This window comes from Rhea americana, unplaced genomic scaffold (genome assembly GCF_003343005.1).
Source record: "Rhea americana isolate MKP2758 unplaced genomic scaffold, rheAme1 scaffold_4, whole genome shotgun sequence".
Taxonomy (NCBI): Eukaryota; Metazoa; Chordata; class Aves; order Rheiformes; family Rheidae; genus Rhea; species Rhea americana.
The window spans coordinates 5509078-5531736 of NW_028186534.1; the positions used below are offsets into that span (position 1 = coordinate 5509078).

Sequence of the window (22659 nt, forward strand, 5' to 3'; positions counted from 1 at the left end):
CTGTTAATTACAGGTATTCAAATATACAATATTTCTTCCATCTCCAGTTGCAGCAAATCTTGTCCTTGYGGCTTAAAGCTGAGTTTTGGTACTAATCCTTCTTTGCTGAAAACAGTCCACTCTTTTCTAACATAAGTTGCATAGACAAAAGACAGTAAATAACTGTCTTTTTGCAACTTCCTCAGTGCTTCATCTTATTGATCCCAGATTGGAATTGATTGCTTTGTAARTCTATAAGTTTATCAGTTCTCTTTYCATCTGAGTGTCCTAGTAACTGAAAACCAAGATGTTCCTTGCAAGTTTGCACAAAAATATTTTCCTAGCCAAATGAGCAGCTGTAGCTCCTGCATCATTGGCTTATACCTAGAATCACATTTCAGTTTTGAGGGATGCATTGGCATCTGTGCARTAGGAACTTAGTTACATATTTATGTTGAGGCTACTACAAGGAAGAAAAGCATCCAATATCCTTATGCTTTAACTATGATAATTCTTTGGGRCTGAAAGAGTGGAAGAAAATGCAGCCGTATCGTCATGTTCTTACTGAAGTCAACAGATGTCACTATGAATGTTTACAAGGAGCAGAGCTACTGAGTAAGAAGATAGTGAAGTTGCAGAGACATTTTTCAAGGAACTCTTTGTTTCTGAAGTAATACAATCGTAGGTCCTTTTATGGAAGACCGTGAACAATTTCCCCTTTTCTCTTCAGGTCATCTTTAGTTTTCTCCAGTGACCTTCCTCTCTGTTACCCACACGTAAATATTTGAAGAGAGGTCTTCCAATTTATTTGTTCTGTAAGGATCACATAATCTGTCTCTCTACCTTTTCTTGGGTTGACTTTTTGCCACTGCTAACTATGCTTTCTTTTCCTTTTTGAAAGTTTGAAAATGATTTTGTAACGCTGGGCATTTAGGGGTTAGGTTTAACTCTGTTGGTTAGAGCATGGTGCTAATAMTGCCAAGGTTGCGGGTTCGATCCCCGAACAGGCCACTTRTTTGCAGATTGGACTAGATGATCKCCAGAGGTCCCTTCCAACCTTACCAATTATATGATTCTATGATTATCATAGCCTGTTTTCACTATTATGAGGYTTCTTCAGAAGAACAATGCTGGATTTCCAGATTTTAAGCAGAATTAGATTTCCTTTTGGGGATTACACCAAGACTTGATTAACATCATCTGACATYCCTCTTGTTATATATATATCACAGTAAAAGCTTTTTAAGGGTGGCAGTAACAAAGAAATTGAAGTTCTTCTTTTTCTTTCTCAGAAAGTATTTGGCTTGTATCCAGGCTTCAGATTTATAACTGTTTCTTTTTATTTATTTTTTTTAATTGTTTCCAGCACAGCAGAAGGTTTGACAAGAGAAAATATGTCAGATGTAAGTGGATGGCAAACATTTCTACAAGCGCTGGGATACTTTCTTAAGATGTTCTTTGGCTCTGCAGCACTTGGCACACTTACTGGCCTTATTTCTGCATTAATATCCTTTTTTTAATTTTTATAAGGTGATACATGTATAAACTAATGAGCTCTGATGTTCTAAAAGTATTTTTTGTTCCTACATTCTCCAGTGTTTCTTAGGGGGTTATTTCTTATCAGAGATCATTTTGTTGGCTGAGCATTTTCTCATGCTCATTTTATTTCTATGTTAGTGCACATGGATGTGTAAAGATAATTAAAATCTGAAGTGTGGTACAGTGGCTCATATTCCATGTTAAAAAAATAGGACAGTTGTTTTCTAAATTCACAATATGTTAATTTCATTTCAATACTAATCCATTAGTACCAAGTGTATGACTCTTCTTTCACCTATATAAAATGCTCCAAAAAAAAAAAAAAAAAGTTTTCTCATAGGCTTTTGAATCAAGTTCACTCGTTTGTCCCTATGTATCATTTCAGCTGAATGTGAATACCACTGATTTGGATTTACATTGAGTAATATCTCTTTGCCTTTCTGCTTGCATGAACTGGTTGCTAAACAACCCCAAAGCACCTCTGCTGAGATAAGGAAGGATGTTTGTTTAAGTCAGAGACTTTTGTTATTTTGAAAGCTTGCTTTAAGGTTAACACAGAATTCACTGTAGGTAATTTTTTATGCTAGGCTTATGTGACAGATATTCAAGTGGTCTGGAACATACTTTTAAGCACTTTATCTGTAAATAAGAACAACAGGATATTCGGTTAAATATAGACATGCTTGCCCTCTTGGTTCTTTAGAATGATTCCTTGAACTTTYAACCATATATCTCAACAAGAGAGTGACAGAGTTTTTCAGCATTCTTTCTAAGTGATATAAAGCTAAACAGCAAAGCAGTTCATTTGCCCTGATATATGATTGTTATTTGTGCCTCATGGTATTAGATATACCATAAGCATGCAAAATTTCAGTGAAGCAAAGGAAATCTGTAATAGTTGCCAGCAGATAAATATGATTGAAGCTTGCTGGTTCGTGACCCAGGAGGAACRTGAACTTCCGTGTCACTGGCATCTAATCCTCTGAATTCTAACAAAGAGGGTAGGTGGAGTATTTTAAGATTTGAGACAAGGATATTATTCAAGGATTATGTGAATGTGTTTCTTCACTGTTAATATTATTGCAGATATGTCATATCCATTTGAAAGTACCYGAAAGTGTAGTGACTGAAGAGAGGAGAATATTTGCATGTTTAGTGTGGCAAATATTTATGTCTGAGGTAAAATCATCATCTTTTATTTGGCAGCTGTGCTGCAGTGCCCTGCATGAGATACAAAGCAGTAGAATTTGCAAACCTTGACAATTATCCACATCCGTGAGTACAAACATAAACACAGTGAGTGTAGTCCAGCTCATTGTAAATATCAAAAGGAAGTTACTTCTGTTGAAACAGAGGTGAGAGTTATTTGACTTTTAAGTTGCTATTTTGTAGCTCTCCYCTATTTTTAAAAAAGACTTTACTATTTAGTGGCTCTCTGTGATTTCTCTGCAATAGTTATGGTGCAATCAGTTCACTTCTTTATGGACAAGAATCCTTATCTGGCCATCAGAGCAGATATTTCAGAGAGTGAAAGTGTAGAGARGCGGCCCTTCTAGATGCAAACAAAGTTTGGCATGCTGTCATCAATGTTGTATAGGTATGTCGGTAACAGAACTTTTCTGTTTGTAGGTCTGTCTTCTACCAGCTGTAACTTCTATTAAAAAAAAAAAAAGAAGAAGAAAAAAAGCAGTTCTCACAAGAAATCTTTAATCTTTTGACACTTTATTCTTAGATCAATACATAGACTTTTTCAGCTGTTCGCTAGATAAGTACATTAAACAAAATGACTGGTTTGTAATAGAATTAAATAGGTTAAWTTTTTTATTTGGATGTTCTTCACTTAAATTTTCCGTAACGTTTTCATATATACGTGCTAAAGCACATTGATTTAAGGAAGACTCCCTCTCTGGAGTTTGGAATGATGATTATCTTTGCTTACCTTCCTTATGGACTTGCAGAAGGTATCTCACTCTCAGGTGAGCAGCAAAATGAATAAAAGGCTCCTGGGTTTTTTACATGTATTCTCATTTAACTAGTGCTTTTACTTCTGACTTTGCCTTACTTTAGGGAAACACTCGTTCTCTACTTAATGTTTGTGAAGATAAAAATATGCAAAAGATAACAGCAGTTTTCATAAGCATTAGATAGCCAAGGTAAATAATAGTATTCTCCCCAGTTACTCCTGCCTCATACATTGTAGAGCTTGGCCGTATGTTGGCTAGCTTAGRTAAAATCCAGCCTACTTCCCAGTAGCAATTTTTCTGGCCATCTTTCAGTRCCACTGGACAAGTTTCACTGAGACCAAAGGTTTTGTAATTATCTATATACTAGGTAGAAGTTTTGCTGCAAGGTCAGGAGAAGAGGCTTAGAGGTGAATTTTTTRTGTCATTTTGTAGAATCAAGTCCAAAGACAGGATCCAGTTCTGCTGGATACTCATCTCTGACCTCTACTGGTTTCAGTGGTTTTTGAAGGCAATCAGCTTGTCTCATTTCACAGTTGTTCATAAAGGGAAATGGGAAAGAATGCAAAATTTGGCAYAATTTAAATAGCTCAGGCATCTGTTTGGATCCAGTTTGGGGGGGGAGGGGGGAGTAGGGGAAGGGTTATTTTTTTAGTGCATAAAAGGATAGATTTGCTCTACAAGTTTGTATAATAGGAATGTTGCTGGTTTCTGAGAAATAGCAGGAGTAGATTTCTTGTAAATGATCTACAGGTATGATATCAGACTTTCTAAAATGTACATGTACYCTAGCATGGATATTTTGGAATGGAATCTGTAGTCGCATATATCAGCATACCTCCACTGACATCCATAGAGTTGTATTTTTTATGTAAAAATATGAGGCTTGTAATCATGGTAGTTACACAATCAAGATGTATAATGCTAATGCAAACATCCCATTCTGCCCACCTGTATCCAAAACTGTTCTGTTTGTGTGCATAGGCCAACAGGTATATGGCATAATGGAAGTTACCTGAAATGTGAGCAAGCAGTTTGATACRTTTTAATACTTGTGGTGTTATTCGTTAAAAACAAATTTTATCTTTAAGAAGTTTATACTAGAATTATCATCATATTACATGAATGCCTCAGAATATGGCCTTTTTTATTTCCAGTTTCATTGCTTATGAATCTAAAAATGATAATAAGATATTATAGAATTACTGTGCCATTACACTATGCAGCCAACATACTTATATTTTGATACATAACCAACAAGAAGATTCCTACCTACTTACCCTTTGTCTTTTTATTTGTAAAGACAAGCTCTCTAATTTGCTCAAATGTCTTCTAGAATGAGTTCTCAAGAAATAAAAACTTTAAGTGACTGTAGTCAGATCACCCTTCTGTTTCAGACAAAGGATTCTTTTGACTGTACCTCAGTTATTTATTCTAATCCTTCCAGTCGAGTTCATCTGGGCCACTCCTGGGTGTGTCACTAGCCAAATACTTTTAGTCTTTCAGATTTCCTTTGTTTTGGGCTAAGCAGGCATATTCCCAAATGTCATCTTGTCCTCTCCATCATCTGCATTGCAATTGCTTTCTTCTGGGTTGTATTGTTGCTTTTGTTTAGTTATTTCCTAAATTCTTCACAAGGCRTAGTGTAGTTTTTCTTCAAGTGAACAGTTAGTCTTCCACAATCCTAACCCTCATCTCACATGACAAGCCTTCTCAGCTGTAAGTCTATGCAGCAGCCCTGGAAATGTTAAAATTTGGTTTAAGGTACCCAGATCCTTATGAACACTGAACAATTGACAGTGAGTTTCTGTGATATGTCTTGAAGGGTTAGAGAAAAAGGTTAAAATTCAGATTCATCCCATAAATATACAAGAGGTGAGAAGAAAGGTAAATGGAAAAGTTCCTAACTCAAATCAAGGATACAAGAATATAGTGATATCTGAGACAGCTGTTCTGCTGTACCTCTGCCCCAGCTGAGCTTGCCATTTGTGCACCAAACTCTATGATAGTGAATTTGGTAGCTTTTTCCATASTTGACAGCTGAAGCTAATCTCTGTAATAACCTGTCCTAGCCGATTTAGTGACCCCTTCTRCTGGATGTAAGAGGCATATCCTGCACAATAGCTTTRCTTACAAGCCCTACATACTGGTCTGTCCCTCCCTACCAAGGGAATTTTTATCTGAAATCTCAGGTCTTGGTAGCTTTTCAGATTTTTCAATTGATAGGAAATTAAAGTACCCCTGCATATGCTTTTCTTTCTTATTTTTTTACAATATTAGAGCTAGTGCACCATACTTGAGTGGATTCCCACCTATGCCTTGCTGATTTCCTTCTACTGCTGGAGTGATCGGGTCCGGTTGATGAGCAGGTCTCACTGATGCTTTTCTGGGAGAAGTAAATGATAGAGTTTTCTAGCCCTATTATTCTCAGGTTGCTTTTACTCGTCTTTTGATCTCACCTCTCTATTCTGTTAGGAGAATGAATGGCAGAAAAAAGCATTCAAGATTTCAGATTATTTCTTTCACTTTTGTRGGAAAACCTGAGGTAACAGGGATTTATTCTAGTTTGCACATAATCTATATTGGACCTCCTAGTGTTTACGTGACTGGTGGAATGAGACCAGTATGARTAATAGTGGTAAGAGAAACCTCACTCATCTCTTCATAAACTTTTCTGTTGGTAGAGGTTATAAATGCAAATAATGTTTGCAGAGTATAAGRTATTCTTTTGTTGATTGCCACATTGTATCTACAGGTATCATGGCAATCCTCTTCTCTGGCATCGTGATGTCTCACTATACACATCATAATCTGTCCCCAGTTACACAGATTTTAATGCAGCAGACACTGAGAACTGTTGCTTTTATGTGTGGTAAGTGTTACATTTAGTATATGTCTAATATTGATAGTTTAAAAATCAGTTTGCATGAAATGGCGATTCTGGGGAGCAAGAAAGGCGAATTTTCCTCAAGCAATTTGTCAGTCGTACATGTCTTTAACAGAAGACTGCCTAATAAAGGAGGCTGGAAGGCGGTCAAAAGTCACCTTTCCTGCCATATGGATAAAACATACAATAAATCTTCTCCCTCTCCCATCCTGCAGGCTCCTGCTAAGATTTGCCACAAGATTGATAACCAAATAGATATCTCTGACTCCTTTCTCTCTCCGGCCTATTTTTAGTTGTAGGAGATGGAATATAGCCATATTTTTAACTGATTTTGGATATTAAAAAGCTAYTTGCAAAAACAATAGCTTCACAAATTGAGAAGAAATTTTTGGAACTAGTGATACAAGCAGTTCAGAGCCACATAGCTTTTCCATTTCCTTTTATGAGCCAAACTTCTAAAGAAATGACATGAGTCTGTATTACAAATATATTCTGTTGGTTTTTTTAGGGGGTGGGAGTTGCTTGCRTTTGAAGTGTGGATAAGAAGTGGCACTGCTGCAAACTAAATTTAACCACTAATCAGAGCACTAGTAGCTCATCAGATTTTAACTCTTACATGTTACAAGTGCCAGAAAAGACATGTTCATTCAAGTCACTGTAAAGGAGTTACTGTGTAATTTTTTGTATATTTGCAGCAGGCTTTGAGCATGCAAATGTAAGTAATCMGGACCCAAAACATGAGCAATAAAGTGTTAAGCCGTGGTAACTCGGTTACTCGATTATTTGCTACTGCCTGTCCAAACCCTTCCTGTCTGCAACTGTCTTTATAATAAGGAATCTGGCTTGCTAGGACAGTTACCACTGCAATGGTCTTATGAAACATCATCACTGTGAGATTYTCTAATGATAATAGGTTGATACTTAGGAAATGAAATGTTTGGATTACTGGACCAATTGCTCGTTGGTAGCACTATTGCAGATTTGCAGACGTTTGGGTTTTTATATAGAATCTGATTCAAAACTACTGAAGTGATTAGTAGTCAGTCCTTTAGCTCAAGTGAGTTCTGCAGCTTGTCCTATATTCTTCAAGCAAAAAAAATCCTCTGTCTCTAGAACAAGACTTGCTGGCCTTGCTCGTACCTATTAGTAATTTACAACTGAAAAAAACCCTGCATACGGAGTAAGGTGCTGTCCACTGCGAGAGTGGGAGAATCTGGCCTTTTGCAAAACACCTTATGCTTATTTTCTGCATCCAAAAATGAGGAAATACATATTTTATGTAGCATGTGTAGTAATTTGTTATAGCAGTAAAAATGGTTTTATAGAATTGGTTATTTAAAATGTTTTCTCTTTTTCAGAAACATGTGTTTTTGCTTTTCTTGGCCTGTCAATTTTTAGTTTTCCTCACAAGTTTGAAATGTCCTTTGTCATCTGGTGCATAGTAAGTATTTACTTCCTTCCAAACTTGTTTAGATACCTTTTTGGTATTCATGGAGCAAAAATCCTCATATTTAAAATATTTCAGAGCTTTATGAAAATACTTTCATACTGCTATGAAAAATACTGAATCTTTTTGTATATTACACATAGTTTATTCCCACTAATAGCATGCAGTTACTCTTTTCTTCTTACTCTCAGCACGTTGTTGTACATACAAAGCAGCATTTTTTAAGGAATTSCAGTGTGCTATTATTTTGAAGACCATGTGTATAAGATTATTAAAAATAAGTAAAAGACTATTGTTTATTTTGACCTTATTAGATCTATTAGAATATGAGAAATTTCAGATACTAAGATTATTGTCAATATTGCTTAATTCCAAAAGTTATTTTCTTCATGTCATCACTTCCAGCACTACAGCTTTGAGTCTTTCTCTCATATGTTTGCAGTTTGTTCATATAAATAATATAAATAAATTCAATCCATACATGATTTGTTTACTTTCAGCTCATCTTTTTCAGAGATAGGCCTTACTCTTGCTTCTTTCATTTGGTATGGCATATATTTCAATGTRCTTTTTTGTAATGACAGTTTGGATTGTTTCACATAGGAGTTACCTATTTCTATTGCAATTATGTTAATTTAAAGAGAAAAGTATGTTCCCTTTCTGTAAAGCAAAAAAAGTGAAATGTGAGTCCACTTCCAGTCACAAAGAAGATCATATAATTAGCACATTTTAGTCCATGGTTCAAGAGAAGAATCGTTCTTTACCATTCACAGATTAGTGGTATCAGCATGGGGAACTGCTCTCATTGCATTACACATATGTGCCCAACTTCTTTATCTCATATTAGCTAAGGTGTGACACTTCCTCCTATATAGCATTGTCCTCAGAGCAGTAATGCAAACAGAATAATTTTGGGGTGATTCATAAAGGAAAATAACACAGCCCTACAAGGATGTTTCTGACTGTTTCTAGGATATTTACCTTTTCAAGGTCTGTTTGTGGTGGAATTTACTGAGCAATGTCATTGTGAAGAATTTCGCCTTCCTGAGTTAGTTTTAACTGTGCTTGTTAATTGGCTTCCATGAAATCAGAAATACTCCCCCCAGCCAGTGTTACTTGGATGTTTTGGTATATTTTATGACCACACTCAGGGTCATCTGAGGGACTGAATTACATGCTCTTTGTTTGGTCTCTGGCCTTCTTCTCTGATGGATCGGTCCATAGGGAAACAATACAACTATGTTCTTGTCTCTTGGCCGCTGTGTCAAGGGAGTGATTAAAGGAGCTGAACTGAATAAAGCTTGCATCCAAAGTAATTCTTTGTCTCCCTAGAATGCCTCTTGGGTTTTGTTTACTGGTTACAAGTAAAACAGTGTCTGGTCTCTGTTAGTGACAAGTCTGGTTTAATTTCAGTTAAGCAGATTAAATGTTTAAAACATTGAATTCTATATTGACCTATGCTGAGAGATATATTTATGTTGATTTATCAGCATGGCTGTGTATGAGGCTTGTGTGTGATAAAGGTGTATTAACCTTACTCTGCGCAAGCCAGATGCGACTGAGGCCTGCATGAATGGAATGCATCTAATACCCTTTTTCTTTTCTTTTTGTTTTTCAGGTACTTGTTCTGTTTGGTAGAGCAGTGAATATTTTCCCACTCTCCTACCTACTCAACTTCTTCCGTGATCATAAAATCACTCCCAAGATGATGTTTATTATGTGGTTTAGTGGTAAGTTAAAGCTCAAAGTATGCAGGGCTTATTGAAGTGTTTCGTCTTTTTCATTGTATGAGTTACGCTGAAAGGAAATCATTTTCCATCTGTGGAGCAAAACTGAGCTGAACATTTACACCCCTTTCAAACATAAATACAATAGATAGATGTTCTTTCACTCTTGTGCCAGAGGACCAAGTTGCATACATTCCAAYTGAGCTAATTTCTTTATAGATATAACAACATTACAGTTTGAAAAGCATAATATCTGAAGAGCTCAGACTTGTTTTAGGGTGGTAACCAACAATAGAGATGTAGATATGGTATAGGACAGTAAATATCTTTAAAGTTAGAGGACTCCTGATGAATTAATGGGGTRCTGAGGACTGATGTTGGTGTTGTTTGGCTCTTCATTGATCTATTCTCTCTGATAAGGTTTACGTGGTGCAATTCCCTATGCCCTCAGCCTGCATTTGGGCCTGGAACCGATAGAGAAGAGGCAGCTCATTGGGACTACAACAATCATCATTGTGTTGTTTACAATTTTGCTGCTGGGAGGAGGAACCATGCCCCTCATCAGGCTAATTGACATTGAGGACTCCAAAGCACGCAGGAGGAACAAGAAAGACATTAATCTTAGCAAGACAGAGAAGATGGTTTGTTTCTCTTTTATTCAGTGATTTATTGATGTTACTTCTTTACCTTTTCCAAGAAAGGGCCAGTACATAGTAAAAACTTAGGATTATTTTCTACTCAAAAGTAAAGTGAAAGCAGTGGGAGAAGAGTAGGAAAAAAACAAGCAATGTCATTCTAAAAAACTGAAGACAGCTCAGTTACTGTTTACACAAGTAACTCTGGAACAAAGGGAATGATGCTAAATCAATTATTTATAAATTAATTTATTATTTATAAATTAATGAGTAGAAATTAAAGTAACCCCTGCAAAAGCATGGAACAGATGATACAGGATAGTTTGAGTCATATATAGAGGGTAAGTAGCTAGTACATTGTGAGTCATGCATTTAACTGTAAAAGGCAGAGAGGAACTATTTTGAAAAAGTCAAAGCAAAAGCCATGAGAAGGTTTTAATAGCATCCCTCTGATCGAGGGTTTATTTTAAAGCAGTTCTTGTCTAAGCAGAAGTATTGTAGAAAGCTAATAGCCAGTCTGAAACCTCATGTGCTAAAGGCGAGAGTACCTTAGGAATCCTAGAGCTTTTGTCTGTTTTTCTCCAAACCAACACATGCAGGCTGAAGAACAGCTCCTTTTGGCATGAAGTTTCAGGAACTTTGCAGTCTCTGGAATTAACTGATGCCTACTGTCCATATAGGGAAGCATGCATAGAGAGGACACGGTTATATGGGATACAGGGCTTGTTTTCAGTGAGAATCAGCAGTCACCTGGACAACAGCACAGAAGTRTTGTTGCTTGCTGGATAAACTCATTGTTCAGTTCACAAGAGAAAACCTCTGCACTAGAAATTTCTGCTCTCTGCAATGGTAACAATACAAAATAAGGAACATCTGAAGCCTTTTTACCTTTCAGCATGAAAAGGGAAGTGGCTCTGGGAATCAACAACTGGAAGGATTCCTACAGCCATAAGCCTTGGTAGGCTAAGGTGATAACTTCCATTTTGATGCAGTGTGAGAATTGTTTGTGAGAAGGGAGAAAGCAGAGTGGGCTGAAACAAACTGAAGGGAACAACTGCTCTATTTCTAGTATAGATCCATTTTTTTGTTGTTTTTTTTCTAGGGGAATACCATAGAATCTGAACATTTATCAGAACTCACAGAGGAAGAGTATGAAGCCCAGTACATAAAACGCCAGGACCTCAAAGGGTTTATGTGGTTTGATGCCAAGTATTTGAATCCTTTCTTCACCAGACGACTCACACAAGAGGTAAGTATTGCTTCTTTTCTTGAAGAGAAGTGGTGTGGTAGAGTTGGTTATCATTTCTCTGTACCATTCAAGGCTTGTAATGCATCCATGCAGCTTCTACATTAAGAAGAGTGAGAAATCTAATGCATTACTTTTGCTCATGTAGAGATATGTAATAAAAAGCTGCACTGTAAAATTTTGGATTGAATTAAAGGAGCACCTTGCAGRGCTACCACAATTAAACTTTAAAGTGTGTATAGTTTTAACTGAACTCAGCTTTAATCTTACAGACTATCATGACCATATCAAGAGTTTGGCAACTAAGTCTAAAATTGTGCCTAATAGAGCTTCTAAAGCTAATCTTACTAGAAAAAGCTGCAGCCATGCAGTTTTTAAAGTGCCATCACACAAATTGTTGCTGTACAAGGTCCTGTGAATTCTTGACTTGTGATTTTTCTGCAGTGTGCACCTTTTATCTTGGAATTTTGCACTAGAATTGCAACCTTCACTTTCTAGACTTCCTCACTGGGAAAGAGACTTCAAAGCTGTGCAAAGCAAAGTGACGCCTGGCTGAACATGGATGTAACTACGCTGAGGGGTTCTGAGAGGTGTTAATGCTGTGCTGTTTTCAATCCAAGCCTTTAGAAACCTGAGATTCCTTGGCCACAGAATTCAATGTTATCCCAATTCACCATATAATTCAGCATTTCTGCTGTGGAATTGATCATTTTGGATAAAGTGTGCTCCTTCCATCTTCTTAGCCTGCTCAAACGTACTTCTTTCCAAAATAATTACAGGATGAGCTTTCAGCACTTTCACACAAAAGCTAGAAGAATTTTTTGCAAAACCAAAAAGAACCAARAAACTAGAGCAAGCATTGGATTCATACTTGGTAGTCAAAAACACAGGCTGTCATCCAGATTGCAACYAAAGGCTAGAAAAATAAGTATGTGACTCACCAGAATAGGCCACAAGCTTCCCACTGTCTCTGGGGACATGTAGAAGGAGTGAGATTCAAAGATAGGCCATCCAGACAATATTGAGGTTATTGAAACTCAGAGGATGGTTGTCTAGAAAAACAAGTAAAAATCTGTCATCAAAAATATCACCTCTGGAAATAAGTACTAATGGATTGAGCATTTGATAAATACTTCCTGGAAAGAACCAGAATGTTTTACACGCTCAGGACCAGGACTAGATTATCTTGTGAGATACATGCTAAACTAGTCTCTCATTCTCTGACAAACGAATAGTTCTGTAGCTAAACAACAAATGTTCTGGTTTTATTTTGCCTTAGGACTTGCATCATGGGCGCATACAGATGAAAACCCTCACAAACAAATGGTATGAAGAGGTACGACAAGGACCCTCAGGATCTGAAGATGATGAGCAAGAGCTGCTATAGCCAACTGGGGAAGGAGTACAATTAGTTTATCATTAGAACGTCAATGACTGGACTTAAGTAACAACAAAGATTTGACTGCACAAAAGCTGGAGAATTGAGAGTGAACCTTCTGATTTCAGACTTGTGCTGGTTTTAGATATCAAAACTATCTACTGTTCTTCATATTACTAGTGAATGACTGAGAACCTTCTAACACTGTCTGAAGCTGGACTGAAGCCGGAATTTATCAGATTTTACAGCATAGTAAACTTCATGCAGCCTATCAAAAAGCAGAAACACCCACCTTGAACTTAAAGACACTGTTTAATGTGGGGTCTTCCTATTACGAAATATGCTGTAAATTTATGCTGAAGTATAGACTTTATTGTATGACTCTGCAAAACAAGATGGATAGCACTTTACCTTTTTTAATACTCATTCACAGCTTAGAGTTTTGATGGTTTATACTGTGAATTTGTTTCAGCACTAGTAAGAGACTCTGTGAGGAATAAATCTATAATTTATGGATTTTGCACGTTATGAATCCAAAATACATAATAAGTACCTTGACAAAAAGCAGATGCTGCACATATAAGGAAGCACCTCTTAAAACTAGTGGATATGGAATTTAAAAACTTCTGGGTTTCTGTTCTGTGGTTTTTGTTTTTTATACTGAAGTGTAATCCACAGTACCAGTTGTGGCATGATTTGGGGGGAGGGAGGGAAGGCACAGTACAGAACTGCTTTTGAAATACTTTTGTTTCTTTAACACTTTTTTTTCCCTTTTCTTAAAACCTGTTGCATTTAGGTTTCTGTAATTAGTGATTGCTCCCTGTTAGGGCTTTGGCTTCAAGTTTTAGGAAGCAGCTGCTTTTGTTATGTGTAAATTAATGAAGTGTCCCTAACACTCCCAAAAAAATCACAAGAAGAATTTTGGAATTCTAGTGGAAGCAAATTAATGTTTTACACACCACTGTTTTGAGGGACTACACGTGTACATGCAGAAGGGGAGTCTACAAAATCTAACCTAAGTATGGAAAAGTTTAATACTGCACATGGCTGAATCATTCTCAGTTGGGAAGTGCCAAACAATTTTCATTAAGTTGTCTTGCTGGTTTGATTTTTCTCTCCTGCTGTTTCAAGATCAGCAGCAGCATTTCACTTTTTCGATGCAGCACGGTTAATTTGCTCAAAACTGCTTACAACTGAATAGATACATTTATTTGTTCTGCGTTTGCCATGGTTACATATACAGGCATTTTCTCACACTGACAATTCTAATTGTCTCATTAGCATACTCATTGTTGAAATTTGAAATTGCCATTTTGGGTGTAAATCAAGCATGCCAGGGTACATGTTTGTTTCTGAAAAATCATATTTTTGGTTTGGTTTTGTTACTAGAGTTTTTGATTAACTGCTTACCTTTGGGGAGAAATAAAAGTTCAAGAATGTTTGGAATCCTACGTCTGTGTTGTCTGAGCAGTTTTTCAGAACAGTGCATCTCTTCAGAGGACTCTGCTCTCCTCCTTTTTTTCCTGGTAGTTCAAAGAACTTCTGTCTGCTAATCAACCACGAAACATCTCCTTCCTTGTGTATGCAAATAGCATGGCATMGCACAGAGCTGAAACAGGCACTGGTGGGAATCTGGATGCTCATTTTCTCCTTAGGAAAGAAAATACATAAAAAAATCACACAGACTTTCTTCACCCATCTTTGCAATTGTAGATTTAAWTACCTTTTCATTACCCATCAGTCCTACTAGGCTTCTGGATTTAAGATACACAAATCCAAAAGGATGGCAGGTGTGGATGTGTCTAAATTCTGCACTAAAATAATGTTTGTTCAGTRTAAGCAAGGGCTTTTCTTTAATAGAGTGATAAATCTCACCCAGTGAGAATCGGTCTATGCTGTCAAAGCCTCCAGACTCTAAGGCTGCTAACTTCGGTGTTTTGTGTTTTCTAATGTTCATAGTGTTTATCTCCAAGAGATAAGCAGGCATTGTCCAACTTTTCCTTGTCTTATACCAAATAAAAATCACGTAAGTGCAGGCCGGGGTGGGGATGCTGGTAGCCTGTGCTGTCAGCAGTGCCAGAGACTGACCTTTTTTTGACCGTCTTTCCTGTGCAGTCCAGGAGCTGGTTGAAGTGGGAAGAGTTTCTAGGAGCTTCTCTGTCAGCAGAAGGTCTGTGTGCATTGGTTGGGTGACCTGGATGATAGTGTGCTGGCTTTAGTGATACACAATACACRTGCCAAAGTGCCAAATAGCCACAAATTTATATTGTTATTCTGGTGAAACTGGTCATCTGTGAACGGGATGAAGTCTGTGCTGATGATCAGCCAGAGGGTATCTTCCTTAAAGATAAATTGATCGTTTCCTGCCCTCTGCTGGCAATTTGGAAAAATGCATTGACATCTGAGAGTTATTTGTTGAGGTTTTTTGGGTTTTTTGTTTTTTTTAAACTTTAAAGTGAAACAACGGATACAACTAGAATTAATGCAATCACTTCGAAACAACAAAGTTAAAGTCTGGATTGTATTAGTTAAAAAGCAACTATACAAAAACTCAAGAAAATGTATAATGTATCATCACAACTTGGAGTAAAGACTTACTTGTTGTCTCTCAATAAAATATGCAGTTATTTGGATATTTTGGAACCCATAGAAGAAATTCATACCATAATGTAGGTAACTGATTTTTACATTAATTTATAAATACCTTGATTTTTCTATCACAGTCATTCCCCATTTTGGATTTCTTCACTTAATTATTCTTTTCTATGCATATTACTTCATCCTTCCACTTATTAAGTTACTTTGAAGTTACTTTAAATCATTTTCTACTTTATCAAAATAATTGTAAATTCTAATCCTCCCTAGTGCACGAGCACCAGCAGCCCTGTCCTAGCTTGGTGCCATCTGCAAATCCGTGCAAGTGTGAACTTGATTTTTTTTTTTTTTCTTGAATACAGACCCACGAGGAGGCAAAACGCGGAGGGTGTTAAGTACGGAGGCCCTGCAGTTCTGCCGGACTGCAAAAGCAGTGGCCTGCTCCTGCCAACCAAGGAGCTGTGCAAAGGGGAGGCAGAGCGAACCCGGAATATAGCTTCTGGCAACRAAAAGCCTCCCAAAAATCGTTTTCCCTCCTTTTCTGGCCTGTCCCACRGCCTGCGTTAGCCCGTGACAAGGTGCCGTAGCTGCTGACGGCAAAGGCTGTTAGCACCGGGCCCCGAGGGAGTCCCCGAACCCCGGCGCTGCCCTGGGCTCRGCAGCCCTGCCGCTAAAAGCTGCCGCGCTGCTCAAGGACGAGCGGAGGAACCAGTTTTCAGCGTTGGCGCTCTTCCCATCAGAGCGCGCGTGGCTGGCGCAAAGTCCCCCGGGAACAGCCCCGGGCTCCGAGATCAGACCCGCTTTCCCCCCTCCTGGGGGGTCATCCCTGCACGGGGAGGGGGGGCCCGGCTGGCCGAGGCGCCCGCCCGGCTGCTCCCTCCYGACACTGTTGCCTCAGCTGGGAGGAGGCACCAAACCCTGCAGAGGGTTGTCCAGGCCAGTGCAGCCCTTCAGCAGGTTCACCTGTGGTGTCACTGCACTGCTAGCAAGGACAGCAAGTCAGCGCCACGGGGCTCCCCCACCAGCTCACAGGCCTACTCAGTGCCTCAGTTTCCCCACCTGTCAAACTCCACCTTGCAAAGCTCACAAAAGGCTCTCTGGGCTCTTTGGGGCTACTTAAGTGACAATCAGGCTGGCTAGCCTGAGAGCAGCCTCTATGCTAGGCAGGTAGAGAGCGGGTGCCCTTGTCTACCCCCTGCCCCTCCACTTCTTCCATCTGGTTGGCAGCAACGAGCCGAGCTAGCTGGGCGCAGGGGAGCATCTTTGCCTGACACTCAGCACTGCCCGAGACACCTCAAGGGTCTCTGGCCTCTGCAAAAAAAAAGTTGGACCTGCTGCAAGGACAGTCCCTGCATCCAGGCCCCACCACAGAGCATCACAAGCACCCGGCTGCCTCCGAGGACTTGCCTGCGGGACTGAGCCCTGCTGCTCCCAKCCTGGCTGGTGCTGAGCTCTCCAGCAGGGCACCAAGGCCCTTTGCTGCCTGCTGCTCGGCAGGACAACCAGCAAGGCTCTGCCACACCAGAGCTGGATGCTCTTCACCTCCTGATTGCAGGGGACTGTCCCTTTGCACAGGCACAGCACCCACAGACACYGTCCAGCATCAAGTGCCACCAGGCTTGGGGCAACACACATACCACCACCCCTGTGCAGAGCTGCTTCTCATGGATGTCTTGGATGTTATATGGCAACCAGCCAACATTTAAGCCAGKGAAAGCTCCCAAGTATTGTGCATAAAACCCAGTAGAGTGTGTGCTGGGGCTCTGTGTGCTTTGCTGCCAGGTATAAAACTCTGTCACAGGATAACGCTTGGCATTGCTGAGGAAGGCAGGGAACAAAATTTCCCTCCACCCTGAAGGAAGCAAAAATGGATGGAGATCAGACCCATCCACGCTAATCACAGACCGGAACAAGCACCATCAYTCTTGATTTCCTGTGGAGTAATGTGTTAATGTGAACGTGGGCAGCTTRCATCCTGAGATGCTGCATGACGGTGATGAAATGACTATTAACTGTTGCATCTGGATTACATACAATAAACTGGCAAAACTCTTCAGAAGCTGGATAAAACCAACTACTTTGGGCTCAAATCACTGCTCCTAACTGCRCCAGACTGAGACTGTGGCTCCAAGTGCTGTCCTGAGCCCTGCTAGTGACTCACCAGCTAAAAGTGATCACCTCCAATTTTCCTGCTTTGGTTTAATCATAAAGAAGTTTTTTTTTTCTTTAACCTCACGACTGTACCAAGAGACTTTCATTTATTTTAAACTTTAAAGCACCTACATGTTGTTTCTGCAGCCTGATCTAAAGGGTGCCATAAAAGGCAAGAGACCAGTGGTAACTATCTGCAGCTCAGGAGCTCAACCTTCAGAAGGAAAGAATAGGCCTTCAAGCTATACTTGCTAAGTGCCCTTAACCTTTTCTTTTCTAACGGTCTGTGAGATGATTACCTACCTAAGGTAAGAGGCTTCCACAAGTGGGCCAGGGTTTGAGAGTCTCTGACATTATGGTTGCCAGATGCCTCCACCTTCAGAAGAACAGAACCACAGCTGAGGACAGGGCAACGCATTGCTGGTGATGAGTGCAGACAACACCAGAGAAGTGTGGAGTCCCCTCCCCAGTCACTTTACCCAATGGGGAGGGTGAAGCCTTGAAACCTGGCTGAAGGTCAGCAACAGGCATCACATGGTGAGGCCTCTGCAGGCACCCACATGATTTCTTATACAAACATATAAAYGCTGCAGCGCTTTTGCGGGAAAGAGCGTAGCAACATCGTTCCCCATGTTAAGTGGGGAGAACCCAGGCAAGCAGGTACAAGCATTAACTGTGGACAGTGCAAGAGGGGAAAGCACACGTTGGGCTCTGCGCGACAGCTGCTTCCCAAGGTAGAAAGCAGCTGGATCCTAGGGATCACTAACCATTTTTGGAATAGCACTGCAGGCTGAGGGTGGCTTTGATTTGACCAGATAGGCTCTTCGTCATCAATTCCCCCCTTGAAATTTGAACAGCAGTTGGATATGTTTACGTGGGAACTGCCAAAACCTGGAGTGGTCAGGGAGCAGCGAAGCCCAGCAGGCCGGTCCCGAGCGGCCGAGGGCGGCGTCTGGAAACTGCCGATCGGATTGCAGGTCGGCAGCTGCCGAGATGTTCGCAAAGAAAAGCGACCCAGGATGGGGGAGCTAGTCTCTGCACCGAGGGGGCTTCCGTCGCAGGCCGTCTGCAACCACTAGAAGTTGAAAAGAAAAARGGAACTGGGAAAGAGCAGGAATATCAGTACTGTATGAATGGGGGGGGAGAAAAGCAGGTTCACAGCAAACGGTTTCATGAYGTTGCTACACAGGGCCCCACGAGACCCCGGGGAGATCCCAGGGCTCCTGGGCCACCTGCCTTCACAGACCACCTCCCCGGGGGGGGCTCCCGCCCGCAGCAGCGCCGGCCGCAGCTGCGCCGAGAGCAAAGGGGTCAGATCCCAGCGCCAGCAGCGCCCGCCTCGTGAACCCCGCGGGCACGGATCTCGGCCGGGAGTGCCGCGGGGCCCGGGACGCCCCCGGCAGCGTGGCCGCACGCAGCCGGCGCCGGGCCCCTCTGCGCCGGGGGCCCCTCCGCGCCGGGGGCCCTCCGCGCCGGCCCCGTTAAGGGAAGGGGTCTCAGCTGCCCGCGGGAGCTCTGCCGCAGCCCTCGCAGCTGCGCGCGGGCTCGGCCCCGTCCCGGCGCCTTTCCCGGCCCTGCTGCCCGCGCGGCCGCGGCGTCCYGTACCGGCGCTGCTCAAAACGCGCTCGGGATCGTGTGGTCTTGCACTGAATTAAAAGCAGAAATGGGGGGTTAGGCTTTTCCTGGTGTAACGATGGACCTAGGGGAGTCACCGTGGTTTTTTTCTCTTCCTGCCTCCGCTCAGTGAGCTCTGGGCCGGGGTATTTTCTCTGGCGGCTCCTTCAGCAGCAGGAGCCGGGGGCTTTACGCCACGCAGGGGCCCGCCGCAGCCGAGCTGGGGTGCCCCAGGCCCCGGGGGCGGCCGCGGCCCTTCCTCGCCGCCCCGCCGGCTCCCTGCTCGGCGCTGCCCCGGGAGCCCCGTCCTGGGCTCGTTTCAGAGGGAGAGAAACGGTCAGTGGGAGAGCGCTTCCCGCGGAGCCGGCGTCGCCCGCGGCGAGCCGCCTCTCCCGCCCGGCGGCCGTCTCCGCCGGGAGAGCAGCCGGCCCCGCACGGCCCCGCAGGGCCCCGCACGGCCCCGGCGCCGCGCGCCCTCCGCCACCCGTCCGCCCTCGCGATCCAATATTGCTGCCGGCCGAGCCCGCACCCCTCGCCGGCGTCCTGCCCCGAGCCCCGCGGCGGCACACGCGTTAGCAGTGTCCTCCCGCGTCCCGGGGCGCCGCTGCCGGGCCAGCACGCAGCCGAACAGAGCTTAGCGCAAGTTCTGCGTGAGTGAATTTATTTTAAAAACGCACGATTTCTGAAAGACGGTGAGTATCCAGCAGAGACCCGGAGCGCCCGCGACGTCCTCCGGCGGGGGCCCAAAGCGCGGCCACCCTCGCGCCCGGGGCGCCGAGCAGCTCGGCGCCGGGCTGGGCCGGGTCCGACTCGCCCTCCCCGGGGTGCGCGCCCGCGCGGTGCAGGCTTCGCCCTCTCTTCCCGCTGGCTGCCCTGGTTCTTCCGTGTTGACTGGCAGCTTTTAGCAGCTATTGCAGCTATTGCGGTTGGCTGGGGCCTTCTCGCATAGCACGGGTGGGAAACGAAGCCCAGCTTTTCGGAGCACCGTGGCCTGGCAGCGGGCACAACTGCCGCCGCGCTGGGCAGGCAGCGTGCACCCCAGAGGGGCTGGAGACCCACTCTGGCCACCAGCCCGCTCCCGGCATGGAGAAATTGCTGGGTGGAAGCGGCCGAGCAGAAACGACCGAGGGACAGTAGTGTGTGCCACCGGCGCGTGCCACCGGCGCTGCCGTGCGCCAGCGAGAGCAAGGGCCGCGGCTGCCGCTGGGTTCCGAGTGGCCGGCGCGCGCCGAGCCGCAGCGATGCTGCGGGAGAGCGCGGGGAGCGGGCTGTGCCCAGGGAAACGCTGCGGATGGGGCTGGCTAGGAAAAGCACGGCCTACGCTGGGATTTGGCCAAAACATCGAGACCAAAAAGCCTAACTCTTGTTTTCAATGCCCGGATTCAGTGGTGTCAGCTGGAAGCACAAGTGGGCAGCAGGAGGGAGCTGCCCTGTGCCCGCCGGCGGTGCCGGTCCGTCGGGTTTCGCCCRCGCCTGCCCGCGTGCAGCCCCGTCCCCAGGGTGTGGGTCCGGCTGCTGCGTCGCGGCGGGTGTCCATGGACGTTGCAGGCTCCTCTGCTGTTCGTCCTGCCCGTCGTGCTCTAGCACWGAGGCATCTCAGCAGAGCCCAGGCTCACCCTTCCCATAACCTTCAAAACACCCCTTCCTCTCTCTGGATAAAATCAACCTTTCTCACCACTCCGAGACAAGGCGGAGCTCCACTTCCTATAAAACAAAACTACCTTCTTTCGTGATGGGATTTGCTGTCTCGCCAGAGGAACATGCAAACGCTCGGTGCTCCAGACACTGCTCCGGGTGGAAGGATGAAAGCACCAGGGTCAGGCAGTGCAGTCACCTTCTCAAACTGGCTGCCGAGCGCCTGCGCGAGCCCAGAGCCCGCGGCCCTCACGTGGGGTCTCTGGGTGGGGACAAGAAGTGCTTCCTTCTGCATCGGCTCATGCCACAAACCARCTTCCACGGGGCAAACACTGTAGCAGGATGGCCGGAGAGAGAAATTTGGAAACATGCCATGCGTGTGCCTTAGTGGACAGTGTAAAGGGCAGGTGAGGAGCATCTCCACAGCCTCCAAGCAAGGGTGCTGGTGGCACTGCCAGTGGATCCTGCAGCCAGACACTGCCTCCAGTCAGCCTCAGCAGCCCCTCTCCTGGCCCGGCCCGGGGCGCCAGTGCAGCTCTGCAGCCTAATGCTGCTCATAAATGGAGGAGAAAATACTTGGGCACTTTGGGACGTCACAGTCATCACAGAGGTGCCTCCTGTTGCTAGTAGCCCCTCTCCCAGGAGAGGTATGAAATTGCCGGAAATATTCATCTGTTTGTGAAAGGGCTCAGAGCAGGAAAGCRAGGCAAAGAGGAGGATGTGTAACCTCCTCGTGGCTGCACCCACCAGAGCGGACCCTGCCCGAGGAGGCTTGCTGGGGGAGGTGACCACCCTGGGCTTGCATAAACGTAATAAGAGTCAAGACAAAGGGGAATTCATGTGTCTTAAATTTAGTTTCAATTGCACTTGTTGAATTTAATGCTCCTGTAAGCAGTTCCTGTACTTCATTTATTTTTGCTGTAGGTATCAGGTAGTCTCCTGATCCTCAGCAATCCCATCAGCACCAGAGGCTCTGCCTTACCCCAACAGCAGGCTGCAAGGTCAGCTCGCCTGCCCTTGCTCATCAGCTCCAAGGTTGCCCTCTACACTCTCTCAGATGAGAGAACCATCCACTTCTGCAAGGTGGCTTTCAACACTGGGTGTCAAAATCTAAGAACTGTGAAGAGACTGGTCTTAGATGTTCTCCTCCAACTACTTCTATGATTTTTCTGTCTCAGTCTGAGCATTACATCCATCCTTCTTCTCATAGGCTGGGACAGGATTTTGTTCCAAAATGTACCTCTTCTGTTCACCCAGATGGCATACCTCATTCTCTGCATTCCTTTTTCTCTTGCTCCTTGTCTGCTCAGTTGCTCTGAGAACCAAGTCCTTCAAGGTCTCGACAATGTTTTGCATTGCCTGCAGCATCGCAGCTATTTCCGACTGCTTCGGTCTGCCTCAGTATGCTCTGCKCAGCTCATTCTCCCCGTTTGCTTTATGCTCTCCAACACAGTACTGCCATGGCCATCTGGGCACCAGTTTGTGTCTTCTGAATCTCCCAGCTGGATTCTTTCAGAGATATAGTCTCAAAATGACACCTACAAGCTAACTGGTTGCTGTTTTCCAGGCACCTAGTCCCCTGCATGGTAGCGCATATACTGTGAGATGTCCCAGCTCTCCGGGAGCCAGGAGCCACCCTAGGACTGCAGACCTGTCTCCAAGATGTTGCTCAGCCACAGTTTTGCCATTCTCTGCCTGAAGAACAGCAGTACCTGGGCCTGATATTATTACTTGCACTGGGATTATTTTAACCCCAAATCTTTGCTCTAAAGACAACCTCCCATTTAGGTGAATAGGATCGTGACAGGGCTGCACTCATATTGAGGGAGTGGGGTAATCCAGCCTACAAAGAGAGTAGTCTCTTG

At 43.6% G+C, this 22659-nt stretch overlaps 1 protein-coding gene across 2 annotated transcripts in view; it reads left to right on the forward strand.

Moving 5' to 3' along the window:
• Positions 1–14250, forward strand: part of SLC9A8 (solute carrier family 9 member A8) — a 32732-nt gene extending 18482 nt beyond the window's left edge. For both annotated transcript variants that reach the window (XM_085314034.1, XM_085314035.1), the window contains 8 exons: positions 1346–1484; positions 3389–3494; positions 6235–6351; positions 7725–7807; positions 9432–9543; positions 9961–10181; positions 11278–11424; positions 12701–14250. In XM_085314034.1, the coding sequence (XP_085170160.1) occupies positions 1346–1484; positions 3389–3494; positions 6235–6351; positions 7725–7807; positions 9432–9543; positions 9961–10181; positions 11278–11424; positions 12701–12808 (1033 nt within the window). In that variant the 3' untranslated portion in view covers positions 12809–14250. The remainder of the gene's footprint in view (positions 1–1345; positions 1485–3388; positions 3495–6234; positions 6352–7724; positions 7808–9431; positions 9544–9960; positions 10182–11277; positions 11425–12700) is intronic.
• The last annotated feature ends 8409 nt before the right edge of the window (positions 14251–22659 follow it).